The 23,633-nt window shown below is 39.8% G+C and overlaps 1 protein-coding gene across 1 annotated transcript in view; it reads left to right on the top strand.

Annotated features, from left to right (window-relative positions):
* LOC139742442 (A disintegrin and metalloproteinase with thrombospondin motifs 7-like) overlaps positions 1-23,633 on the top strand; it is a 177,026-nt gene that overhangs the window by 35,578 nt on the left and 117,815 nt on the right. The window contains exons 7-8 of the mRNA XM_071652981.1: positions 16,106-16,255; positions 16,707-16,853. Coding sequence (XP_071509082.1) covers positions 16,106-16,255; positions 16,707-16,853 — 297 coding nt within the window. The remainder of the gene's footprint in view (positions 1-16,105; positions 16,256-16,706; positions 16,854-23,633) is intronic.

Below are 23,633 nucleotides of genomic sequence, written 5' to 3'. Positions count from 1 at the left end.
CGAAGATTTTGGAGTGATCCCTGACGTCACTCTTAAACGAGTGAAAATGAACATTCTCACTCAAAATTCACTCCAATTTCACTCTAAATTCACTCTTTTTTGTATTCACTCCTTCAAGAGTGAATATTTCGCTCATTTTTTTTTTTTAGCGAGTACCTAAAAACTTTTTAACCGAAATGTTTAATACCTGGTTTATGCATTCGAAAACGGTGGTTCAAAAACAACACCCGAAAATCGATGTAAAATGACAGGTAGGGTTATCAGAATGTTGCAAGTTGTAATAACTCAGAGATGGGGAGCAAAAACTTAATGGTATTTTGTGTGATAACACTTTGTAATTAGTACTAAAAAGATATGCATCACAAATCGTTTTGTCTTATCGAATTTTGAAACTATCAGCTTCAAAACATGCACACACACACAAAATAACTCAATATAACATATTATTATGCTTATTAAGACAAAAAAAAAATTACAGAAAATAAGCTATATACCCCAACTAACTTGGCAGCAGCAGTCGATCAAAAATGGCAAATTTTATCCAAACTCGGTTGTTCGACCACGCATTGGTTGCTAAAGGAGTCCGTATCTCAAGCGGCGTTCCCACTATCACGATTGGCGCCACAATTGAAATCGTAGTCTTAATCGTGGAGCAATTGTAGTGATCTTATCAGGTGGTTTCAGATTGTATTAGATCTTTAGGTCAATCGGGGCAATCGCGTTAATCGTAGAATTTTTTTGGACTGTTCAAAAATGTTCTAATTTTTTGAACGTAATCATTGCATCAGATCGTCTGGGATCGTATCAAAACGCAGCAAATCTTATCTAATTGTGTTACTCTGAATCGACTTTTTCACGTCTCTTCCGCTTATTTTTTGCACATTTGTCCTTATTTTACTCGCGGATTATATATATATTGCATTGCGTGAGGTGGTAGCCTGCATCTTTAGATTATTATTTCCAAACGGTAAATTGTATGATTGTGTGGGCATTTCATTAGCATTATTCATAAGGTACATATAATTTCATGAAATGAAAGTTATATTGTACATTGTTATTAACATTGTACAGACACACAAAACAGGAATAATTCACCGTAATCAAAATGAAGTAACTTTTTTTAGCGAAAAAAAAGAGCAAAAATAAAATGGCAATTGTATATCTGTATGTATTGAATAACGTCAGTATACGAATGAGAATGATTTCCTGAAACGTGCACACATCAAAGGCAGATGGTTACTTTAATATTATATATATATATATATATATATATATATATGTTGATAAGGTAGTCCACGTGTTGGCAATATAAAAAGATAAGTAACAAAGCTGCAACAAAGTTCATGCTGTATTCACCAACGGTTTATTTCTTCACACAAATTTTCGGGCGTCTCGCCGCCCTTTCTCAAGTGTTGATACTGAGAGAACAATAACAAAATTAAGCCATAACAATATATTGCAACCGTGTTACCAAGGATGCGCGCTTTAACGCATCCATGCTAGGCATCCTAACGAAAGAATGGCCTACTCTCAAACAAGTCCAATCGGTAGCTCCCGAGTTAACAGCACGTCCCTTACATGCACAACGACAGCCACGCAACCTGAAGAGTTTGCTTACACGATCTCGAGTCAACAGAACAATCAATCCTACTGGAAATCATAAATGTGGAAACAAACGATGTCAAATATGCGCTCACCTAATCACAGATACAGATATCACACTTGGCTCCGGCCACACCCTCCATCCGACGTCAGGGGACTGCAACAGCAAGAATGTAGTATACAGCCTTACATGCAAGCAATGTCCCTTGGCTGTCTACATCGGAGAAACAACAAATTTTAGACAACGTTTCAACAATCACAAAAGCACAATCATTAGAAGTCAAACACAACATCCAGTCGCACAACACTTCAACAAAACAAATCACACACTAACAGATCTGCAATGTTGCATTTTATACAAGGACATGGAAGCATTTGAAGAAAGACACGTGAAAGAACTAAAAACAATCATCCGCACACGAAGCTTCCAGGGACAGGGCATGAACATAGATCTATCATGGCTCACGAACTACACTTTTTACAAGTAGGTGCGCCGCTTATTGTTGTATGTTCTCCCGTTTACCCCGCTGCAATAGATCTTATCATTATATTGCTTGAGTGATATAATGCTGACGCTCCTTTTAACCATTTCTTGGAACCAGTCTTTTTTCCACTCCGAGACGTATTGTGACGTATCTATTTAATCAAAAGAAGAAAAATATGATTTTTCACGTATTTCATATTCATGCTATAGTCTCAGATTATTTAAAGACTATCTACTCACCAGAATTTGGAAGTTAATGTATGTGTATGCTGAAGTTTGAAAGGAATGGTAAACTGCTTGCACATATTTTGCATAACCATCAGTGTGACGATTCAGTTTGATTTTAAAAAATCGAATGTTTATATTGATCATGATAATTTCAGATTATGTAAAGATTATCTATACACTAGAATTAAAGTTAATTTATGTGTATGTTGAATTTTGAAAGAAATAATGCACTGCTTTTACATTACCACCGCAGCTACGTATTCAGAGGAATTACTTCTGTATCAGTCGTGCCGAGTTTTTTCATGTATGCTTTATACTCATTGTAATTTCATTATGACGTAACATTGTACTGTTGCCAGGATGCGCGCTGGGTGTTAGGATGCCTAGCATGGATGCGTTAAAGCGCGCATCCTTGGTAACACGGTTGCAATATATTGTTATGGCTTAATTTTGTTATTGTTCTCTCAGTATCAACACTTGAGAAAGGGCGGCGAGACGCCCGAAAATTTGTGTGAAGAAATAAACCGTTGGTGAATACAGCATGAACTTTGTTGCAGCTTTGTTACTTATCTTTATATATATATATATATATATATATGTATATGTATATATATATATATATATATATATATATATATATATATTCTTTTTTATGGGGGGGGGAGGGTATAAAGTATTCTGTTTCTTGTGTGTACATAATGATTATCGTTTTCGTTGACCCCTCCACATCTATTGTGACACTTTTCATGTTTTATTTTTTTGTGATTGGTTGAGCACAATTTTAGAGGAACTGGCTATGGTCAACTCTCATTAACTGCAAAATCCATTTTGTTCAGGATTGTAATCAGATAATGCAACCAACATCTAACAGCCCATGTCGAATGAGCATAAGAAGGTGTAACTGTGACTTCGTTAAACAAGCATGCACTCTTTAAAGACGGATCAAGAAAAGCAAAACTGTACTCTTGATATTGATTAAGGTGGGGGGGGGGTGGCACAATAGATGGTAAAATAACATCACCACTTTTTGTTTCTGTTAAAAAGTGACATTATTTTGATTGGGGGAATTACTTTTCTGCTGTGTGTACAGTCAGACAGCAACTCCCTAGAAAACCTTCGCATTTATCGCACACGTATGCATGAACCTCGCGGACATTACGAGTACGTAATGAGCTTGGAGACCACATTTTACAGCCCCTGTACGGCATTAGCAATGTACATTATTTATACATCGATAAAAAGCTGAAGAGACGTACTTTTGATGAAATTCGACCACTTGAAAGGTTATGACATATAAATATACTTAAAAAGGAAATTATAAAACATAGAATCTCCATATTTTTTTACTTTTCTTTAGGGGTACACGAGACCAACGTCATAAACGTGAGACTAAATGGAAGAGGTATGAAATGAAAGAGGAAATATCATTCTATAAATTATAATCTTCTATCATTCTATCAAAATATAATGACTTTATGTGGACTGATTCTTGTCACGGGGCAGGTTGTCGAATAAATCATTGCGTTGTACAATTAATTTCTGACGAGATTTCATACCGCTTTCAGTAACTCATGAATTTTTGGCCCGCTCCTGGTCGGAGCTAGCCCGCGCCAAGCATGAAAAATTGCGTTCAGTAACTATAGCAGAGCCGCGCTACTTTTACGATGACCAATTCATAAACTCGGTCAAGTAAGAGATAACTGCCATGGTAACTGAACACCTCATGGACAGAGCGGAGCGGAAGTGCATTTTCGCGCGATATTTGATGTGCGTGCCGCGCGCTTATGAGCTGAGCAGCGTAAGCTGTGACCTTTGACCGTGAAAGGAATTTTGACCCGCGCCTGGCGCTGCTATCGTTCATAAACTCTTCGATCAGCGTCAGGTCCGCGCCTGGTCCGCGCCTGGTGCTAGCTGCAGCAGCGCCAAAATAGTCCGCACCTGGTACGGGCCACTTTGGCCCCCACCCATTCATAAACTCAAAATTTTCGACTTGTACCCCTTTCAGTAACCCTCTTGGCTCGGACCAGGAGCGGACCAAGTCGAATATTTTTAGTTTATGAATGGGTGGAGGCCAAAGTGGCCCGCGCCAGGTGCGGACTATTTTGGCGCTGAATCTCGTCGACCATGCACTCCGTCTCTGAATATCTCGCAAAATCTCGGTTGCTGAGAAGGACATGCGCAAAAACCTGCGCGTACGATAAATTTTTGATTTGATCTTATTAACAGCGGAGTTGTGGTCTGACTGTGTATATCAGTTATGTTAAACATTGCTAAAAAACAATACATCAAACCAAATCAACCAAACTTTCAATACCCCATGAGGTAATGACTTTTTGAAATAAAACGCCATACGGTATATGATACTTACGCTATGTGAATATGAATTCAAACACACAGGCAATAGTATCAAATCGGCCAACTTCCTTATATCGAGCGTAGCCCTATATAACACATGTATTTATGTTAGCATTCAAAAAGATCCAATCCTCTATTTTAACTTCCATTTCATGATATTTTCTTCATGTATTTCAGAGAAAAGCGTAAATATTTGTCTCTTTTTTCTTGGGAAGAGGGGGCAATGATGTGATCTATTGTATTCTGTTTTTTTTTTTGGGGGGGGGGGAGGGTGAGCATGTCGATTTAATAATCTATTAGTTTCTTTAGGTTAAAATTAGACATGGGACTACCTGAGGTTGTGACTGGCCTGGGTGCTGCTTTCTCTCTGATGATAATGTAATCGGCATTCGCAATACTGCAAAGGTCACGTTGTCATCATCCTCCACCTGTCAATCCTTGCCATCATCACTGGTTGTGGATAGTAGGCTTTAAAAATCACTCTGCAGAATTTAAGGAAATAATGAAATCCATTGTCAGCCGGACTCTAATACCGCTTTCAGTAACTCATGCAATTTTGGCCCGCTCCTGGTCCGAGCTAAAGTAGCCCGCGCCAAGCATTCAAAATTGCGTTCAGTAACTATAGCAGAGCCGCGCTACTTTTACGATGACCCATTCATAAACTCGTAGTCTGAGAGCTGGCTGCTGGTCAATTTACCCAACCAAGCCCAAAAGGTTTGACCCCTCAGAGTTGCTGGGGCCACCCTCCTCATTAACAAAATGCGCGTCAGCCTGGTCCCTGAGGGCGGGTTCGGCCCCCAGGGACCCCCCGAAAAGATCTTCCGGCGGGTGTAATTTACCCCATGGAGCCCATGGACCAAACTTGGCCTAGATGAATGTCCTATGGGTGTACATAATCAAAATATAAAAACTGACAAAATATCTGGTTGGGAAAGGGATTGCTAGACCGCTTGTTTGCAGGCACAAACCCTTGTTTTTGGTCAAGGAGTCTGCGCCAAGACTACACTGTCCCATAGGCCCTGTACTGTAGCGTCTCCCAACAGTCTGAGGGACAGTGCCAGTTAGTGCATGTAGTAGTCTTGGCGCAGACCCCTTTACGCCCAACAAGGGTTTGTACCTGCAAACTACCCGTTATACCCTGGGACCCAGGGTAGTTTGCATGCACGAATTGACCACACACACACACACACACACATACACACACATATGTTCACACATGACTCTATGTATATACCATAACACTAAACATGTCACTTATAGGTTTCTCAATAATACAGCCATAATACCTTGCACATAATAGATGTCAAACCTATAAGATGTTCATACATTTTGAATGTTTTACATGGATACAATCAATACACCTTTAAGGCCTGAACACTGAAGAAATTTGAAATATGTGTGAAGTTGAATTATGATTTACTGGCCACACAGCCTATCACTTTTTCTGTATGATGCATTCACCTTATGAGACACAAATAGAGCTTTTCAGAAAATGCTAAATTAAAACCTTTGTTGTGAGTAGACTTCAGTTACAGACCAACCACAACAGCACTAAAGACCTGTTGTATAACACATTTAAGTAAACATTTTCATCAACAGTGCATTAAACATACCTTTAATAAAGTTAATGTCAACAAGAGGAAGTCGGATTTAGCTTGGATTACTTCTTATTCTCCTGCTTAATATCCTCTTTTAAATACAAATAACAAGTCTCAATCCTCATACAAGATTCTGTTGAAAACCTCAAATTAATAACTGTTATGTTTTTGGCTGATAAAAACCACCCTTTAATGTATAAAATAGGCAAGGATTACAGCATCCAAGCCAACATTTCTTTTATTTGACTCTAATATCCCTTTCGTATTGGCCAAAAAAAAAAACAAACGTGCCGTGTTCATCCCAGACCATTGTCAATATGAAAGCTCGATTCGGCGTGAACACAGCACGAACAGTGGATGAACACGGCGTGAAGTTTGTGCTAGACGCTGCCAATATGAACGGACACGGCATACAACCGGAACCGGAAATCTCAGATATTAACAACAGCGAGCGCGCGTTAGTATGTATTCAAATATACACGTGTGTGCTTTGTCTACGTACAATGATCGTATATTTATCGTATAATGCCATGGCAAATTGTTTGCCGACATGCAGAGATATCAAATTCGTAAGAACAACAAATGATTGAAAAATAATGATAAAAAAACATATGTGTTGACTACAAAATAACATAGTAAATGTTTTATTTATGTCTCAACAATTTTTTCACTCATTTCACGTGTGAAATTGCAAGATCATTAGGTGCGTCTACTTGGAATTGGGTCAGTCAGCGCTGGTAATTGACATGATTACTGACGACTGCCATCAGTGGCTATACATACACTGTATACTGATTGTTGTCAGCTGTAAATGTATATATTGTTGCAATGCATTTGGAGAAATTCGTGGATTCGGCATTTTGATGGACTGCCAGACTGTCGCTTTCATGAAAAAAGCGCGGGAAGCTGGCCGCAAGCAATAACGGGACCGAGTCCCGAGTGGGTTGCTATGGAAACGTGTGCTGAGTTCGTGCCGTGTTCGAGATCAATATGAAAGGGCATACAGGCTGTACCTCGTGTGTACATAAGGATTTTTGCGGTCAGTCGCGCCGTGTTCATCCCAGACGCGAGTCTAGCGTGACATCCGAGGATGCCAATATGAAAGGGGTATAATAAATTCCAAATCAGAATAAACTGCATAACATAACATTAAGGAAGGAGCTTAATGGTTTTGGAAATGATACCGATCCATTTTCATACTCAGTAGTGCATGTCACCTCATAGTCTTGGACAAATATCTGCATATCTATAAAAGTAACGAGCATAATTATGGTGTTCTATATAAATTGTATACATATATTGCTGAACTTCCTCGAAACATCAAATAACAAGCTTCACAATAGAATACTAACTTTCTGTAATGAAAATAAAGAGCATTTGCTTTGATCTTGTGTTCTCTTTATTTCTTCAGCACTTTTTTTTGGGTCAACTTCTTATTTCTGGAGATACTTTTTATTTTAATATAATAGTTCACAGCCCCACACAAATGGTGTCATATACTGCAAACTCTGGCATTGACCGTGACCAGTACACACCAAGTTGAAACATGAAATCATCAGCTTAATGAAATAGGGGTCTAGGAACACTACCCCCTGGAAAACCACCCTCCGGATAACTACCACCCGGATAATTACCCCCCAGGACAATTCCCCCCTAGGGCAACTACCCCCCCGGACAACTACCCTCCAAGGGCAATTACCCTCCAGGGTAATTACCCCCTAGGACAACTACCCCCCCGGACAACTACCCTCCTAGGGCAATCACCCCCCAGGGCAATTCCCCCTTAGGAAAACTACCCCCTGGATAACTACCCCTCGGATAACTACCCCTGGATAACTACCCCCGCGGATAACTACCCCCTGGATAATTACCCCCCGGAAAACTACCCCCTGGATAACTACCCCCCGGAAAACTACCCCCTGGGTAACTACCCCCAGGAGAACTACCCTCTGGGTAACTACCCCCAGGATAACTACCCCCCGGATAACTACCCCTCGGATAACTACCCCGCGGATAATTACCCCCGGATAATTACCCCCCGGATAATTACCCCCCGGATAATTACCCTCCGGATAACTCCCCCCCCCCCCGATAAAACCACCAGGATAATTATCCCCAGGTTAATTACCCCCTCCTCCGATAACTAGACCCCAGATAACTTCCACCCGATAACTACCCCCTCCGATAACTCCCCATGGATGATTACCCCGGATAAGTAGGCCTACAACTCCCCCTCCCCTATAACTATCAAGAGGAAAATTACCCCCAGGACAGTGCACCACGTCAATTACTCCCTGGGTAACTACCTCCCGGGTCACTGCCCCCACCCCCCGACTCTTACTATTAATAAAAAGGATATCATTACTACAGAAATCGAAGTTCTTTGTATTATTTGCCAGGAATCACGGAGATGCCATACTGAGACATCATCTTATGAAAACAACATCTTAAGGATTTACGATTTGTATCGTTTGCATTTAGGACGAATTATGTACAAGCTTAATTTCTCCCTCTGTATTTTGACTCTATGTTCATAAAACACGAAGCTGTCCCTTCATATCCTACCCGGTAATCCAGTAAATGTCAATGCCTTTAACCAAAACTATTTTCGCTAAATCTGTATTTTCTTTTACTGTTCCGAAATTTCTGATTTCTCTTGAAAGTGTAGCATAAAAGAAGTTTAAGTTTGAATGCCTTTACCATTGAATTAAAGACATTTTGAAGAAATGTTACACTTTAGAATGAGTTATACTTTTTGCAATATTTTTTAAACCACAATCGTCTATCGTTTACCACAACTCCATGTAACACTTCTTTATTTTGAGGAGCTTATATCTCATGCCTCACGTGCCCTGGTTTTGACCCATCATCTTCCTCTTCCCTCTCCCTTTTCTCTGTCCCCCGTGAAGGTAGTTTATTCCTGTCATTCATTACTCTCATTACAAGGGATTTATCTCGTGTGTGTTCAGGTGCAATGCACTCCCGTTAAAACAAAATGCTCAGGACCGGCAGTTTTTGTTTTTTTCTTTTTTTCGTTTTAACGAAATTTCGTTATAACCGAACTGTAATATGCAATGTATAAGGAAAAGAATGAAACCACGCATAAAAAATTCTATTTGTTGAATCCTCATCATACGCTGGAAAGCTATGTGAGATGGGAGAATACCTTTTTAATTTCGTTTAAATATTACATTTTTAAAAGAGCATAAAGTTGTTTGTGTTGTCACACATGTGTAGAAAATGACGGTGTAGGATTTTGTTATCACAGTTCGCTATTCCAAGGTTCTTTTCTTACTAAAGTACGTTACTCCGAAGGCTCCTTATTCCGAAGTTTCGCCATTCCCGGGATTCCGATGGTTTGTTTATCTGAAGGTTCGCATTTCTGAAGAATCATTATTCCGAAAGTTCATAATTTAGATCAAAATAATATATTGTTCATTTTCCGAAGGTTCGTTGATCTGAAAATGAAATGAGGTTTGTCATTTTGAAGGTTTATAAATCAAAAAGTGAGAAAGGTTCACTATTCAGAAAGTCCGTTGTCCCGAAGGCTTTTTCATCCGAAAATGAAATAAGGTTCGTTATTCCGAAGAAATTTTGTTAATGAAAAAAAAATGAGAAAGGTTAGTTATTTCGAAGATTTATTTATCTTAAGACGATTATAAGGATTGAAGTTTTGTTAGTGTACTCTCCTTTTTTCACCATGGATTAACGATATTTTTTGTAATGTTCCGATTAACGAACGTTTTGAATTCCTATCATGTTCGGACTAAGGAACCGTATAAGAATGAGAATAAGGACCATATTTTATTATCGGATTAACGAACCTTTGTTATGGAATAACGCCAAAATGTGCTTAATATTTCATTTCCGAACTATTACGGACATTTAGTTGTATCAGAATCTGTGTGTTTGATCTGAATTCAGATTATTGTATTACAATAACGCAAGTTCCCCTCGGAAACTGTGCGTGATACACGGAGTGAACATTCAATGATGCGTTCGCTCATGCAGAGACGCTTTAAAAATGCTTGTTCCGCTACGCATTTTCGAATGCGATCCGCATTTCGTTACAACGGAGCACATTTCCTTTGTTTTTCTTTGTCAGTGGTGCTCAGAAAAGACTTCGTGATAACGAAAATTTTGTTATAACCGTCTTCGTTATAAGCGAATTTTGTACCAAAGACTTTAATGGCGATAATTTTGGGACCAGAAGTTTTGCTTCGTTATAACGAAATTTCGTTATAACCGTGTTCGTTGTAACGGGAGTGCACTGTATCTTTATTTGTATTCTTCGTCTCTGTCTTAATTTGCTTTCTTTGCATTGTTTCATCAATTTTGTAACTATTTTACTGTTATACCGTTAACGCTCATTTCAGAATTGCCCTACTGCATCATTGGGCATTAACAACTAGTATATCAAGAATGTGGGAAGAGATTGTCACCTCCTTGGTATGATCACCGCAGAGCATTACCTCCCTTGACAATTACTCCTTATTAAAATTAGGCTCCAAACAGTCTCCCCTCTTACAATAACTCTCCCCCAGAAAATTACGTCTCTCTTTGTTATTTTCGAACAACGTTAGCTATTTGAATTGGAAAAAAACAACATTTTTTCACTACATATCGTCTGGTTTTGGTCGAGACCTAACTTCAGGTTTTAACCATCTTTTGGTGAGAAAATTAGAAACCCCTTACGAAATATTAAAGAGCATGTTATTCCAAGAAGGATTCAAGTTTTTGTGAAAAAAAACCTCTTGAAACGGCCGGGATATAACAGAGCAGCCCTATAATGTAAAAAGGATTCTGTCAACTACAACTCTCTATAGATCTATTAAAGAAGAGGGTGCTGGACAAAAGACTTCGTTAACAACTAGGGTGTTTTGTAAAAAAAAAGAAAAAGAAATACCGTTAAACTCGTAATATTTTACTCTTTCTAAGCAGACTAACTTATATTTGAACTGGATTTCCCCTTAAAGTGTCGAGAACATTTGTGACACTGCACCTCAAAACAAACAAAAAGTCGCCAGACATGAATTTTTAGTTAAGACCATATTCTGAAAGAGCAGACTCTAAGCTTTAAAATGATGTATAACTCAAATCAAATGGACTCTCCTCACCTATCTAAATATTGGAAAGAAAGCACAAACTCAGGAAAAGTGTGAACCGAGAAAAGAGGCTCTGAAGTGCAGTGTCTAATCAAGCGCGTAATCTTTACCAAACCGTGCTGGCTGTGCAATGAATGGGACAAAAAACAGGAAATAAACCACCAGAGTAACAACAATGAAGGGATTATCAGATTAAACTGAAATTAAGCATGCCTCATTAACACATTCTGTCCATAATTAATGCCAACTTTCAAAGCAGTAGCACTGTCCTTTCAAAAGTTATTAGAGTCGAAGGTGAAGAGTGTGGACAAGGTTTTTCAGAAATGAAAAAGGGATTCTAAAGACACACCTAATCACACTATTCTACAAAAAATGTTCGAGATAAACTGCTAAAAAAACACACTTTCCTGCCCGTTTTATGATCCCAAATTTTAGCATAATGTAAAAGAAGACCCGCTCCTTCAGAAAATATGAAAAAGTCAAGTTCGGCTAGGTTTACCCATTTCACTTATTTTCAGTCCTCATGCAAAATCAGTGTGTGCGACTTTATGTTCGTTTTGAGGTGCACGGTCACATTTAATTTGAAAACTAGCACAATTCTACTTGTATGTAAAACAAGCTGTAATTTTACTCTTATGACAGATTAGGACACCGTTTGATAAAAGTTACCAGTTATGACATCTTGTTAGTCTCTAATAATTTCAATAAAACCATGGGTTCTGCTTGATTGATAAACTCGAGTCACCGACTTGTTACCATGGACCTGCTTTGATCGACCTACAACGATTGGTAATTGTGTGGAACTGACAGCTTGTCAGGACTGACTTTATAAAACCGTGCCCGGATCCTATCGGAAATTATGGCTTTATCGAAGGGTCCCTCGCTAATGTCAAGGAAATATGAATTGCAGTGAAATCAACTCTCCTTTTCTTATGTTTATCTTCTAATGTGTTATAACGGTAGAATATGACAAGCCAAAAGAGTAAATGATGACAGTGTAAGAGAAAGGTGCATCTTCTGATGTGGTGTTATGAACTTATGGAAAAATTACAAAGGGTGGTACTTCTTTCGGGGGGGGGGGGCGGGGAGGGAGGGTTGTCCAGTAGATAAGTATCAGGAGGGGGGGGGGGTCGGGGTATGGTTATGGGGGGGGGGGGGGTAGTAATCCGGGTGGTAGTCATCCGGGGGTAGTTATCCGGGGGGGGGGGTAGTTATCCGGGTGGTAGTTATCCTGGGGGTAGTTATCCGGGGGTAGTTACCCAGGGGGTAGTTATCCAGGGGGTAGTTATCCGAGTGGTAGTTATCTGGGGGGTAGTTATCCGGGGGGTAGTCATCCATGGGGTAGTTGCCCAGGGGGTAGTTATCCGGGGGGTAGATGTCCGAAGGGTAATTGCACTTGGGGGTAGTTGCCCTAGGAGGGTAGATGACCGGGTGGTAGTTGTCCTAGGGGGTAATGGCCCTGGAGGGTGATTGCCCTAGGAGGGTAGTTGTCCGGGGGGTAGTTGCCCTAAGGGGAATATACCTGGGGGGTAATTATCCGGGTTGTAGTTATCCGGAGGGTAGTTGCCCAGGGGGTAAGTGCCCGGATACGATGAAATAGCTCTCTTTTTATACAGCATATAGGCTGAGAGTATTATCTTGGTCTTGTGGTCTCTTTATATCAGCACTTTTGTCAACTCCTTATTTCTGGAGATACTTCATCTTCAGTTCCCCAGCCCCACACAAACAAAACTCAACTTATGGTGTCACATACTGCAAACAGCGCATCATAGTATGATTGCCATTAACCCTGGACACATACACACAACGTTGAAACACAAAATTGCCAGCTGAATGAAATGTTTTTCTTTTCTATTTCTTTTCTTTAACAATAACATACACGTTGAGAGCATTTACATGTTGTGTTCCTGTGTTCTCTTTTATATCAGAATTTTTGTCAACTCCTCATTTATGAGATACTTTGTTTCCCCCCCCAAAAAAAAAGGATAATACTTTCAGGATGTCACATACCATATACAGTTACAATGTAGTTCATGTTTATGATTTAGTTGCCATTCAAAACCGTGGCAAATCAAGCCATGCATCACACTCTATGGAAGACTAAAGCTTACATAAATTACGTATAATGTAGGTCTAATAAGCATTGCACATGTTTCAGTCACAGTCTATGATTCTTGAACTGACCAGTATTTGGCATGAATTGGTTTCATACAAACATCAAATATTATTTCATACTTTAGTCTGTCATACAGTATGATGCATGATTTGAGGCATAATAACTGAAGTCTACTCACAACAAAGGGTTTATTTCAGCATTTTCCAAAAATATATGTGTATATATATATTTTTTTCTTATATTATATGGTGGATATACATAACAAAGGGTAAGCAGGTTGTGTGGCCAGTAAAACGTAATACAATTTCACACAAATTTCAAAATCTCTTCAGTGTTCCTGCTTGAAGGTTCACTGATCGATGTAACTAAAAAACTAAAATTAACTAAGTAACTAAAATTTTCGACTTGTACCCCTTTCAGTAACCCTCTTGGCTCGGACCAGGAGCGGACCAAGTCGAATATTTTTCGTTTATGAATGGGTGGGGGCCAAAGTGGCCCGCGCCAGGTGCGGACTATTTTGGCGCTGCTGCAGCTAGCACCAGGCGCGGACCAGGCGCGGGCCTGACGCTGAGCGAAGAGTTTATGAACGATAGCAGCTTCAGGCGCGGGCCAAAATTCCTTTCACGGTCAAAGGTCACAGCCTACGCTGCTCAGTTTGTAAGCGCGCGACACGCACATCAAATATCGCGCGAGAATGCACTTCCGCTCTGTCCATGAGGTGTTCAGTTACCATGGCAGTTATCCCTTACTTGACCGAGTTTATGAATGGGTCATCTAAAAGTAGCGCGGCTCTGCTATAGTTACTGAACGCAATTTGTAATGCTTGGCGCGGGCTAATTTAGCTCGGACCAGGAGCGGGCCAAAAATGCATGAATTACTGAAAGCGGTATTGGTCCGCTCCTGGTTCGCTCCAGGTCCGAGCCAAGAGGGTTACTGAAAGGGGTATAATATTCCCATTCATGTCCAATTGCACCTTAAATTGGGGTCGCTTTTGATCCCGATTGTGAAAAATATCGTATCGTATCTCAACAGCCCGCATTGGTTTGTGGTATCAATATTGAAACGTATCAGAACGTAGCTGCACGTACCAGAACGGGGATTCCGATCGTATTCGTGTTAGATCGGTACCAATCGTGGACTTAATCGGGACAATTCATCGGGGCGCATTTGAACAGGAGACAAGATCGTGACAGATAGTATTGCTTGAAATAGACCAATCGTGACCATATCGCATCCAAGCGTACCAACACGTATCGACTCGCATCACCTCGCATCCAATCGTGAAATTGCAGACGAGTTCCACCAAACTTTCACGATCAGTTACGAATGTCGAATCGTGGCGTTTGTAACGGATCGCACGATAGTGGAAACGCCGTTTAGCAACCATTTGACCTTGGGGCAAAATATTTCAGTATCTTCCATCAGACACTTGGGGAAACTCATGGTTTCGAGTTCAAAGAAAATTGGAGGTCTGGTTACAAGCATTGGTTGATCTGACGTGGATTGACCCAACTATTTTTTTATTTAAGAAAGAGATTGACAGAGAGAGAAAGAGAGAGAGAGAGATGGAAAGAGGGAGTGGGTAGAGGAAAGAAATGGTCATATGAGTACACGCAACACCACAGAGTTTACAAATACTATGTACTGGCCAATATTTAAACTTTGGTCAAGTTATACAGTGTTTTCACAAACGCATGGTGAAATTCGTATGTACTGGTAAGCAAGGTCATGATACTTACCCCGTATGGTATAGTGAGAGTAGGATATAATTTCAGATGTTGCCAGAACATACCGATCTGACGGATGAAAAGATAAAAAAAAAAGATAAGTAAAATGCCTTTTGAACTGCTACGCAATTGACTTATCTCTAATAAAACAAAGATTTCGTGTTCCAGGCAGATAAAACTTTTCAGCCTATCGAGTGGGGCATTAAGAATATATCACCAAGGTCATGAGATTCGCATTTGTCTCAACAATTAAATGATGAATAAAGTAATCATCTCTTCTTAAAGAAGGGGTTTATTATCTTCCTTTGAAATGTGACCGTGTACTTCAACCATTCTATTGTTGAAGGCCCTCGCTGAAGTTATATCTCCAGGAAAATATTTCTAGCAATTATTGAGTGTATAAGACAAAATGAATGTTATCTTCAAGGTAATGTTGGTGAAATTTAAATAATGAAGATGATGAATGGATAAGGTGAACACTTTTAATGTAGTACTTGTAAAAACATAAATTTCAGTCAAGCTATAACAAGAATTATCAATTACATGTGTAAATTGTAATTGAATCTTGTCGTTATTTCAACACAAATGCAGGACAGTATTGAAAATATAGCTGTGTCCATGTCATAATTACGGGCGTGAATACAACACCAGTATCCCTATACGTACTGGCAAAACATCTCTTTATGCAGAAAGATGAAAATGTGAACATGGTTGGCAAGGTGTATAATGACATGCTGCATTCTTTGATTCATATCGTTTTGCTCCTGACGAGTTTTGATTCTCGGTCACCAAAATCGACCATAATACGACCAAAAGCATGCTGATAACGTGTCCTTTAGGGAAATAATGTTATGCTTTGAAGTCTAAGGGGTTTGATTGGTGTCTTACAGAACGGATTTATGCAAAGGGATCAACGAACCGTGTAACACTCTCGGTCTCGCTCATGTAAGAGGCATGTGTCATTCGGAGCACAGTTGCAGCGTAAACGAAGACAACGGTCTCTCTCTTGGATACACTGTCGCACACGAGATGGGACACAAGTAAGAAAACAAGGCTTGGGAGTGTTTTATTCTATCACCTCTGGGAATGATTTCCGCTGTTTAGGAACAACTTTAGTATTTTGATACTTGACACAGATAAACACAAGTGCGAAGACGCTGATAAGATTTTGGGCAATCCGTAATTGTGATTTCCCTTGGAATGTCCAACAGAAATATGATTTAGTTTGAAGGGTAGTCGATGATGTTTATTTGTGAGATTGCTGTGGTCAAACTTTGAACTTCAAGCTGAAATTGCACTGAATCGGATAGATAATAATATTTATATTATGTTCTAACATTCAGCTATCGAGGTACGATGAGAATGTTCTTAAGAGGTTATTCAAATCTATTTGATGACATATGTTATTAAGGAGTAGCACCAGGGTAGCCGAAATAATAACGTCGAATTTATGTTTTCGATTGATTGTTTGTTTTATTTTTGATAACATAGTTTTGGAATGCATCACGACGGAGCTGACAATTTGTGTTTTCCATTTGACGAGACAAACCCTCACATCATGTCGTCACGTGTTCTTGGCGGAATTACACCTGTCACCTGGTCAGATTGCAGCCGGGAATACATCACCCAATTCCTAGAGTGAGATAAAACTGGGTGCACGCACGCGCACGCACACACACACACACACACACACACAGAAAACCAACAAGATACACTCCGATAATCTTGTAATGTGAAATATTCGTGCATCGTTCTCTCTGTCATACGGTGCGTTCGAGCGCTCTCCTGAAGCGAACCGAACCGTACCGAACCCGTGCCAGAGGAGCGCTCGAATGCTCCTCAAGTGTTCCGTACCGAACCAAACCGAGCCAAAAGCGGACCACTTCCCGATGTGCTCCAGGAACTTCAGAAGGGTACCAAAAGTGTACCAAAAGTTCGCATGTGAAGAACGAACGTATCACGCACATACGACATGATGCAAAGAGTTCATTCTCTTTGATCGGGTTATCTGTAAGTAGTTTAAAGGCACAACATAGTTCTGGTACGCCTACAAAATTGTCAAATTTCGCTCCAAAATGTACATGATTGTATGCCCACGAAATGTGTGGAATAAATCTGTAATAACAAGACATTCGTTGGGTAAACGACGAAAATGCGAAACATTAACCAAAATTGTTCGCATCTCAAAACTTACTCGATCGGGGTCATGCTAGCTCGGACTCGGGGACAACTCGGCCTCACTTTGATGGCAGGGCCGAGTTGTCGCACACCTTTTGATTGTACAGTGTTGTACAATGGGAGCGCTTCGCGTTCTTGCTGGTCGCAGTTATGGGCCGAGTTGATACAACGCGCGCTTCAAAGAACCTCTTTGGCGCGCCTACAAAGTGAACGTGCGTTGATTTGTATAATAGGCAAAGATAGTAGAGTTCAGTTAAGCGTCTTTGATAATAGGGGCTTTTCACACGCGAGTTGCTTAATTACAAACTTACTTACAAACTTGTTTGCAATTAAGTTTTAAATCGTTCGTTCACACGCAGGAAGGAGCTTTCGCGGATTCTGCGTTTTGAGTTTCAGAGCGAGGAGGGGAGGTGTTGCTTCTTGCAATGTTCCCGTCAATCACTCTTGTAGATTGTGTAGTAACTCGGGTTTTCTCCGGGTTTTCTCCGGAAGTGGTTGAAGGGTCACGTAAGCTCCGCCTAAAAAAATTAATTGGGTGTCAATCACGTTCAGACGCTAGTTTCGTTCCGGCGAAACTTGAATTGAAAAACACCTATGGACCGTGATTTGAAACATAATCGTAATTAAGATTCAAATCACCCTCTGCGATTCCAGTTTCTCTACACAAGGCAAATTTGCTTAATTAGAAAATTGATATGCGTTTGCTTAATTACAAAATTGTTTCAAATTAAGCAATCTCGGTACGTTTGAATGCCTGGATAATTAGTTTGTACGATTATTTATATCATTTTCACCATTTCCAAGTGTCTATACATTTTTGTTATACAAAAAAAAAGAAACAGCAGGAACTTAAAGACTAGCAGATTATTAGAGCATAGTAGCCATTGTGACGTAACTAGGGCCTATCGGAATGAGATCTCAAAATACCTTGTACACTGCACTGCAGGGCCTATATAGTATTTCTTCATCTATGGTATCAATGCTATTATCTCAGCCACACTCTAATTTCACAGATAGTTCACATTAATTCATCGATACCTGTGAGGTAATCCTGCTTGGTGAAATGGTCGCTTCAGAGTACATGATGTGCGGCTGGCTTCAATGCAGCTCTACCGATCCTGCCAAGCCACTGCGCTACAAGCCCTTCATCATGAACTGGAAATCTCCCATGTATATAATATCATGAAGCCAATTTTCTTTCACCGCGATTATTGCTTTTCTACTGTATGATGCCGTTACAATCATGACAAATAAGTCTAACAGGATTAGGCAGGGACGGCTGAATACATAATACAAAGTATACGTTGAGCCTTACCACTTGTCCCCCTTATAAATAAATAAATAAATAAATAAATAAATAAATAAATAAATAAATTAATAAATAAATTGATTAATTAATCAATTTCATTTTTTACTCGAGTAGTGATAAAGCCCGGAAGTCCGCACTAGAAATAAAGACTGGGCCCCTCACTTTTGAAAATGTAGCACCGGCCCTAGTATGTAACATTATGTTAAGGATATGAAACGTAATTACCAAATGAATAATATAAGATTTGACTGCAGCGGCATCATGTTTTTCTCTTCTCTTTTTGATACAGTATTTTCATTTGAACTAACCATTTTGTTTGTCCTATTTCACACATTCAACGCGAGCCTGGTATTCGCTCATAATTATGCTTCTTTAATGTTTGCGCACTCGACTGCGTATTGAGAATTCTTGTACGAGTTTCGTCCTTGTTGCAGCTATAAAGTTGATCACTGGCTTAATTGTCAATAATGATAACCGCTATTAAGCATTTCTTTTTAATTTCTACCACAGTGCGTGCCAAAGTGAAAGTGATTTCTTCATTCCTCTTTCATTCTCAATCCTCTCATTCCTTCATTCTGTGAGGTCTATTCTTTCTTTTCATGTTCAGCTCTCACGAAATCGAAAATGAATATCCACAAGATAGATTTTGGTAAAAGTTTACAATTCATACTATAATCCATGACGTGGAAACAACAGGTATGGTAAGGGTACCTTCGTATCAAAGCTGTTAGCGTATAGAACGGAAAAGTACGCGTGTGATTATGCGCCATAAGCTATAATAACGAAGACACGAAAAACGAACTTATAAGCAAACTAACAAACTAAAATAAACACGGTTTAGTTACACATCCGCTTGGTAAATTGCGAACACGACGCATGATTGTGAAATCCACGTGTTTTACCTTATGGAGGGAAGGGTGCCGATGTTGAGGTACCTTTTTAAGCCGCGCAAAGAAAATGCATCGCACCTACTAAAATGGCGTTATTTCACTACAGAGATTTAGAATTAATAGGACGGTCACGATATTCGAAGCTGCAGTATTTATGGCACTTTCGAGGCAAAACTTAGGCGAACTTGTTATATTCTTTTGGAATAAATAAGCTGCAGATCCTTAGGGTGACGATAGGTGGTACCCTCAATCATACTTATAGTAATATACACTCTCGATCAGAACTCTCTTACTTGTGACAATTGTAACAAAATAAGCAGCAATACACAATAAACATAATGGTTTACTCACCTGTGGAATTAAACATTACTGCTTTTATGCCGCCTATAACTTCAGCCGGGAAAAACACAGGTCCCTCTCATGATCCTTATTTGCACTTAACAATGAAGTGCAAATCATTAATTCTCAAAGTACAAAAACAAAACAGCAGCGATCTCGACATCTCTTTCACAATGAAGACATCACAGAAACCTCCTTAGTCGCATCACGTCGTGCTGCGAAAGACCGGCATGACGATAGTGGCTGTGGAGGACTCAGAGCGCTTTTAAACAGTGTGTTGCCATCTACTGATCAATGAATGTACAGGATCCGGACAGAGCTTTTTTATCGGGTGCCATGGCAGCTTCCACAAACCAAAATGGCAGCACCCTAGTCCACCTCTGGACCCTTTTTATCGATTCTTTTTTTTTTCGCCGACTATAAGCGTTGAGCCAAGTGAGTCAACGTCATTTGATTTACCTTCTATTATTTCTACAAGCGTCCTTCAAAGTTGCTATTCCTAACTTGTTGGTGACGTGCAAGATAGAATCCCAGATAGAAGGACGTACTTTAGTAGTCGCCATATTGTCACAAATGTACACACTAGTAGTTATGTACATGTATGATGTACTGTATGCACGGTTGTTTTGACATGTGTACGTATACAGGTTGACCAGATTAGTGAAGAATTTTGTATTTGGTATAGATACAGTACATACAGGTTGACCAGATTAGTGGAGAACATTCTACAAGTGTATTTGGTATACCGGTATCTACAATACATGCTTGTGACTGGAAACACATTAATAGTATAGCTCACTCAACCTAGAATAATCTCTCACTCAATCTAGAATGATCTAGGAAGTGCCTACATAGTTGGCTAAGTGATACACCGCACTTAAAGCCGAATATGGTTGGTAGTTATTTTTAGGGACGATTTAATGCAGTCCATGCGCTGTCTTTGTAGCCCAATGTGATTGGTAGTTATTTTAGGTAGGATGCTATGCACATAGTTAGGCAGTGAGTCAGCTAGGATTTCTGGAACAGTCTTGAACTTGCTAGTATATACAAGTGTGTAGCCCCAGGTTGGAGCAAATTACAGAATATTCAAGAAAGGGGTGAATGGACACATATAAGCCACAGAAATTCTGCGGTAGGCAAAGTACCCAACACCTCTGCTCTGGGAGTTACGTCACTTCTGGCTCTGAAGCGACTTGTTATAGTCAGTCCTGTGTTACCTGCTGAACTGCTATATTTGTGGAGATAAGGCTTGGGAGACATTTTGCCTGCAGAGAATTAATTTGCCTACATTGGAGATAGACTCCATTTTTATGTCAATGGACATTGCTATGGCAAACCTGTGACGGGCTGGATTTCCAGCTGGATATTATTGGCTGAATCATCATTCAACGCATCGCGATGCGGTCGTCATAACGTTCGGATTCTGCACGTTTCGCTGTGGACGTGTACCCTGGATTTTTACCCTGGATCTATACCGTGGATTATTGTAACCTGCGCCTCTGGATTTACGTCAGAGGAATCATTCATTGGTGTATCAAGGATCATTCATCTGTGCATCGAACATCGTATTTGGACATTTCCAGGGGATTACATGGACCTTGTGATGTAAGATTTGGCTGTAATGCATGTAAGTGATTCCATTACGGATTTATAATTGTTTCTAGTGATCACTATTGTACTGATGTGAAAACTGATTACGAGTCTGTACCCACCATATCACTCTTAATAAACCGCCTGAACATTAGTTGATTGTTTCTTTTGTGCGATCATTCCCAGTGTGATTTTGGTCGTAACAATATCATCATTCCCAATCGGAACAAAACTCGACCTCGAAATCAATTTCGACGCTTGTAGAAAAAGTAGAAGGTAGACGAACAGCGCTCTGATAATGAAAGATTTAACATTGTACAATAATAAGGCTGTCCTTGCGAGGAAGCTTCATGCGCAACGTGTTACAGTGTACTCAGTGTACTTCAGTATTTCCAGGGGGAGATCGGGTGCGCGGGTGTTACGGCACAATTTGTCGCCCCCGGCTCGGGGCGACAATTTGTGCCGGAGTTGGCGGCACAAATTGTTGCCCCTGCATAATTTGTCGCCTTGCGACAAATTGTGCTGCTTGTGCAGTTCCCAGTTTTTGACCTCGATGGCGATAGTTTGTGCTGGCAAGATGAAACATAGCTGCACAAATTGTCGTCGGCCATGCACAATGAATTGTTTGGTTGGGGTGGTTGCTCCGGTGTTATGTTTGGGTGGGGTGGGTATGACTGGTAAGTTATGCGTATGTGTGTGTGTGTGTGGGGGGGGGGGGCTGTGCATGGTATGTGCTGTGTATGATTTGTAGGTGCGTATTATGTGACTTGTGTATGCGTTTGCGAATAGCTGTGTGTGTGTGTGTGTGTGTTTGGAGTATAATACAATAATATGTGGAAACTGTATGCATGTATGGTGGTTGTATAGTGGTAGTGGTTTGTTTGTGTGTATACGTGTGCATTCATCCATAATATGCAATAACACACACACACACGCACGAAAGGACACTCAATTATCATGTGCGCGCGTACATACACACTTCTTTGAAACCTCACCGTGATTTTTTACATGGCTTGTTTGCATGGATGTAGCGGTGTAAGTTATGTGTTGGTATTTCAGTGACTATGTCAAGAATGATATCCCCCCCCCCAAAACAAAAAAATGTGCTTCGAGGTCGGGCGACAATTGTACCGTCAACCCTCAGCACAAATTGTTACCAGACGACAATTTGTGCCGTCAGCTTCATGCACAATTTGTCGCCTGTTTCAGGGGGCGACAATTTGTGTCGCAACACACGGGCATGAATGCAACGTTTTCCCCGAAAAACTGCTGTTCGATCGTCAAGGTCGTCCATGCGAACAATACATCGGTTGTGTATAATGGCTAACACTGCGTGTGTGTGATGGATGCATGCATGCATACATATGCATGATGTAGACTCCCTACTTATTACACGGTAGTCTGTACTTCCATACCTGATTACAGCTTTAGAGGAGATAAGGCGAGATAAGACGTTTAAGTGATCGTTGTAAATCTAATTTTATGTCTGATGTTGATTTCGATATAGTTTGACATCAAGATTACCCCAGTCGTTTTTACCAACTGAAAATTATTTTTTTTACATATTTTTCGGATTTTTTTGAGTATTTTCTTTTAAACTGCATATTATTTTGATTTTAAAAAATACTCTAATAATAGCAAATTTTATTCATATTAAAAAAAATACTCTGAAAATAGCATATTTTGAGGGTATTTTTTCGAGTCTTTAGATAAGAAGAAAAGTTTTTCTATATTTTTTCATCTTCCCTACAAACGTTCTGGTCAGTTTGCAAAAATACTCTAAAAATAGGATATTTTTTGGGTATTTTTATCAAATTTGAAATACTATTTATATTTTTCCGTATTTTTCAGCTTAATTATTGAAAAACAAATTAACTCTTTATGTGCCATGGTGGAAACTCCCTGTGTACCACGTTATTCTGAGACACGAAGATAGTCATGCTTAGAGAAAGAATTCTGTTTTTCCAATCTGTATACAAAATTTCTGTTAAGCTGGACATAATAGTGAGCAAAGTTAAAGAGGAATGCCAAACTTTGCTTCCATATACAATGTATAACAATTCTATGTTCAATTTTTCTTCTGAATTACCAGTTGCTACATTACTGTAAAGG

Source organism: Diadema antillarum, unplaced genomic scaffold (assembly GCF_040938485.1).
Source record: "Diadema antillarum isolate AM-2024a unplaced genomic scaffold, OU_Dant_1.0 seq00000999_RagTag, whole genome shotgun sequence".
Classification (NCBI taxonomy): Eukaryota; Metazoa; Echinodermata; class Echinoidea; order Diadematoida; family Diadematidae; genus Diadema; species Diadema antillarum.
Note: the sequence above shows the minus strand (reverse complement) of the source record. Positions and strands in the feature narration are given on the sequence as shown.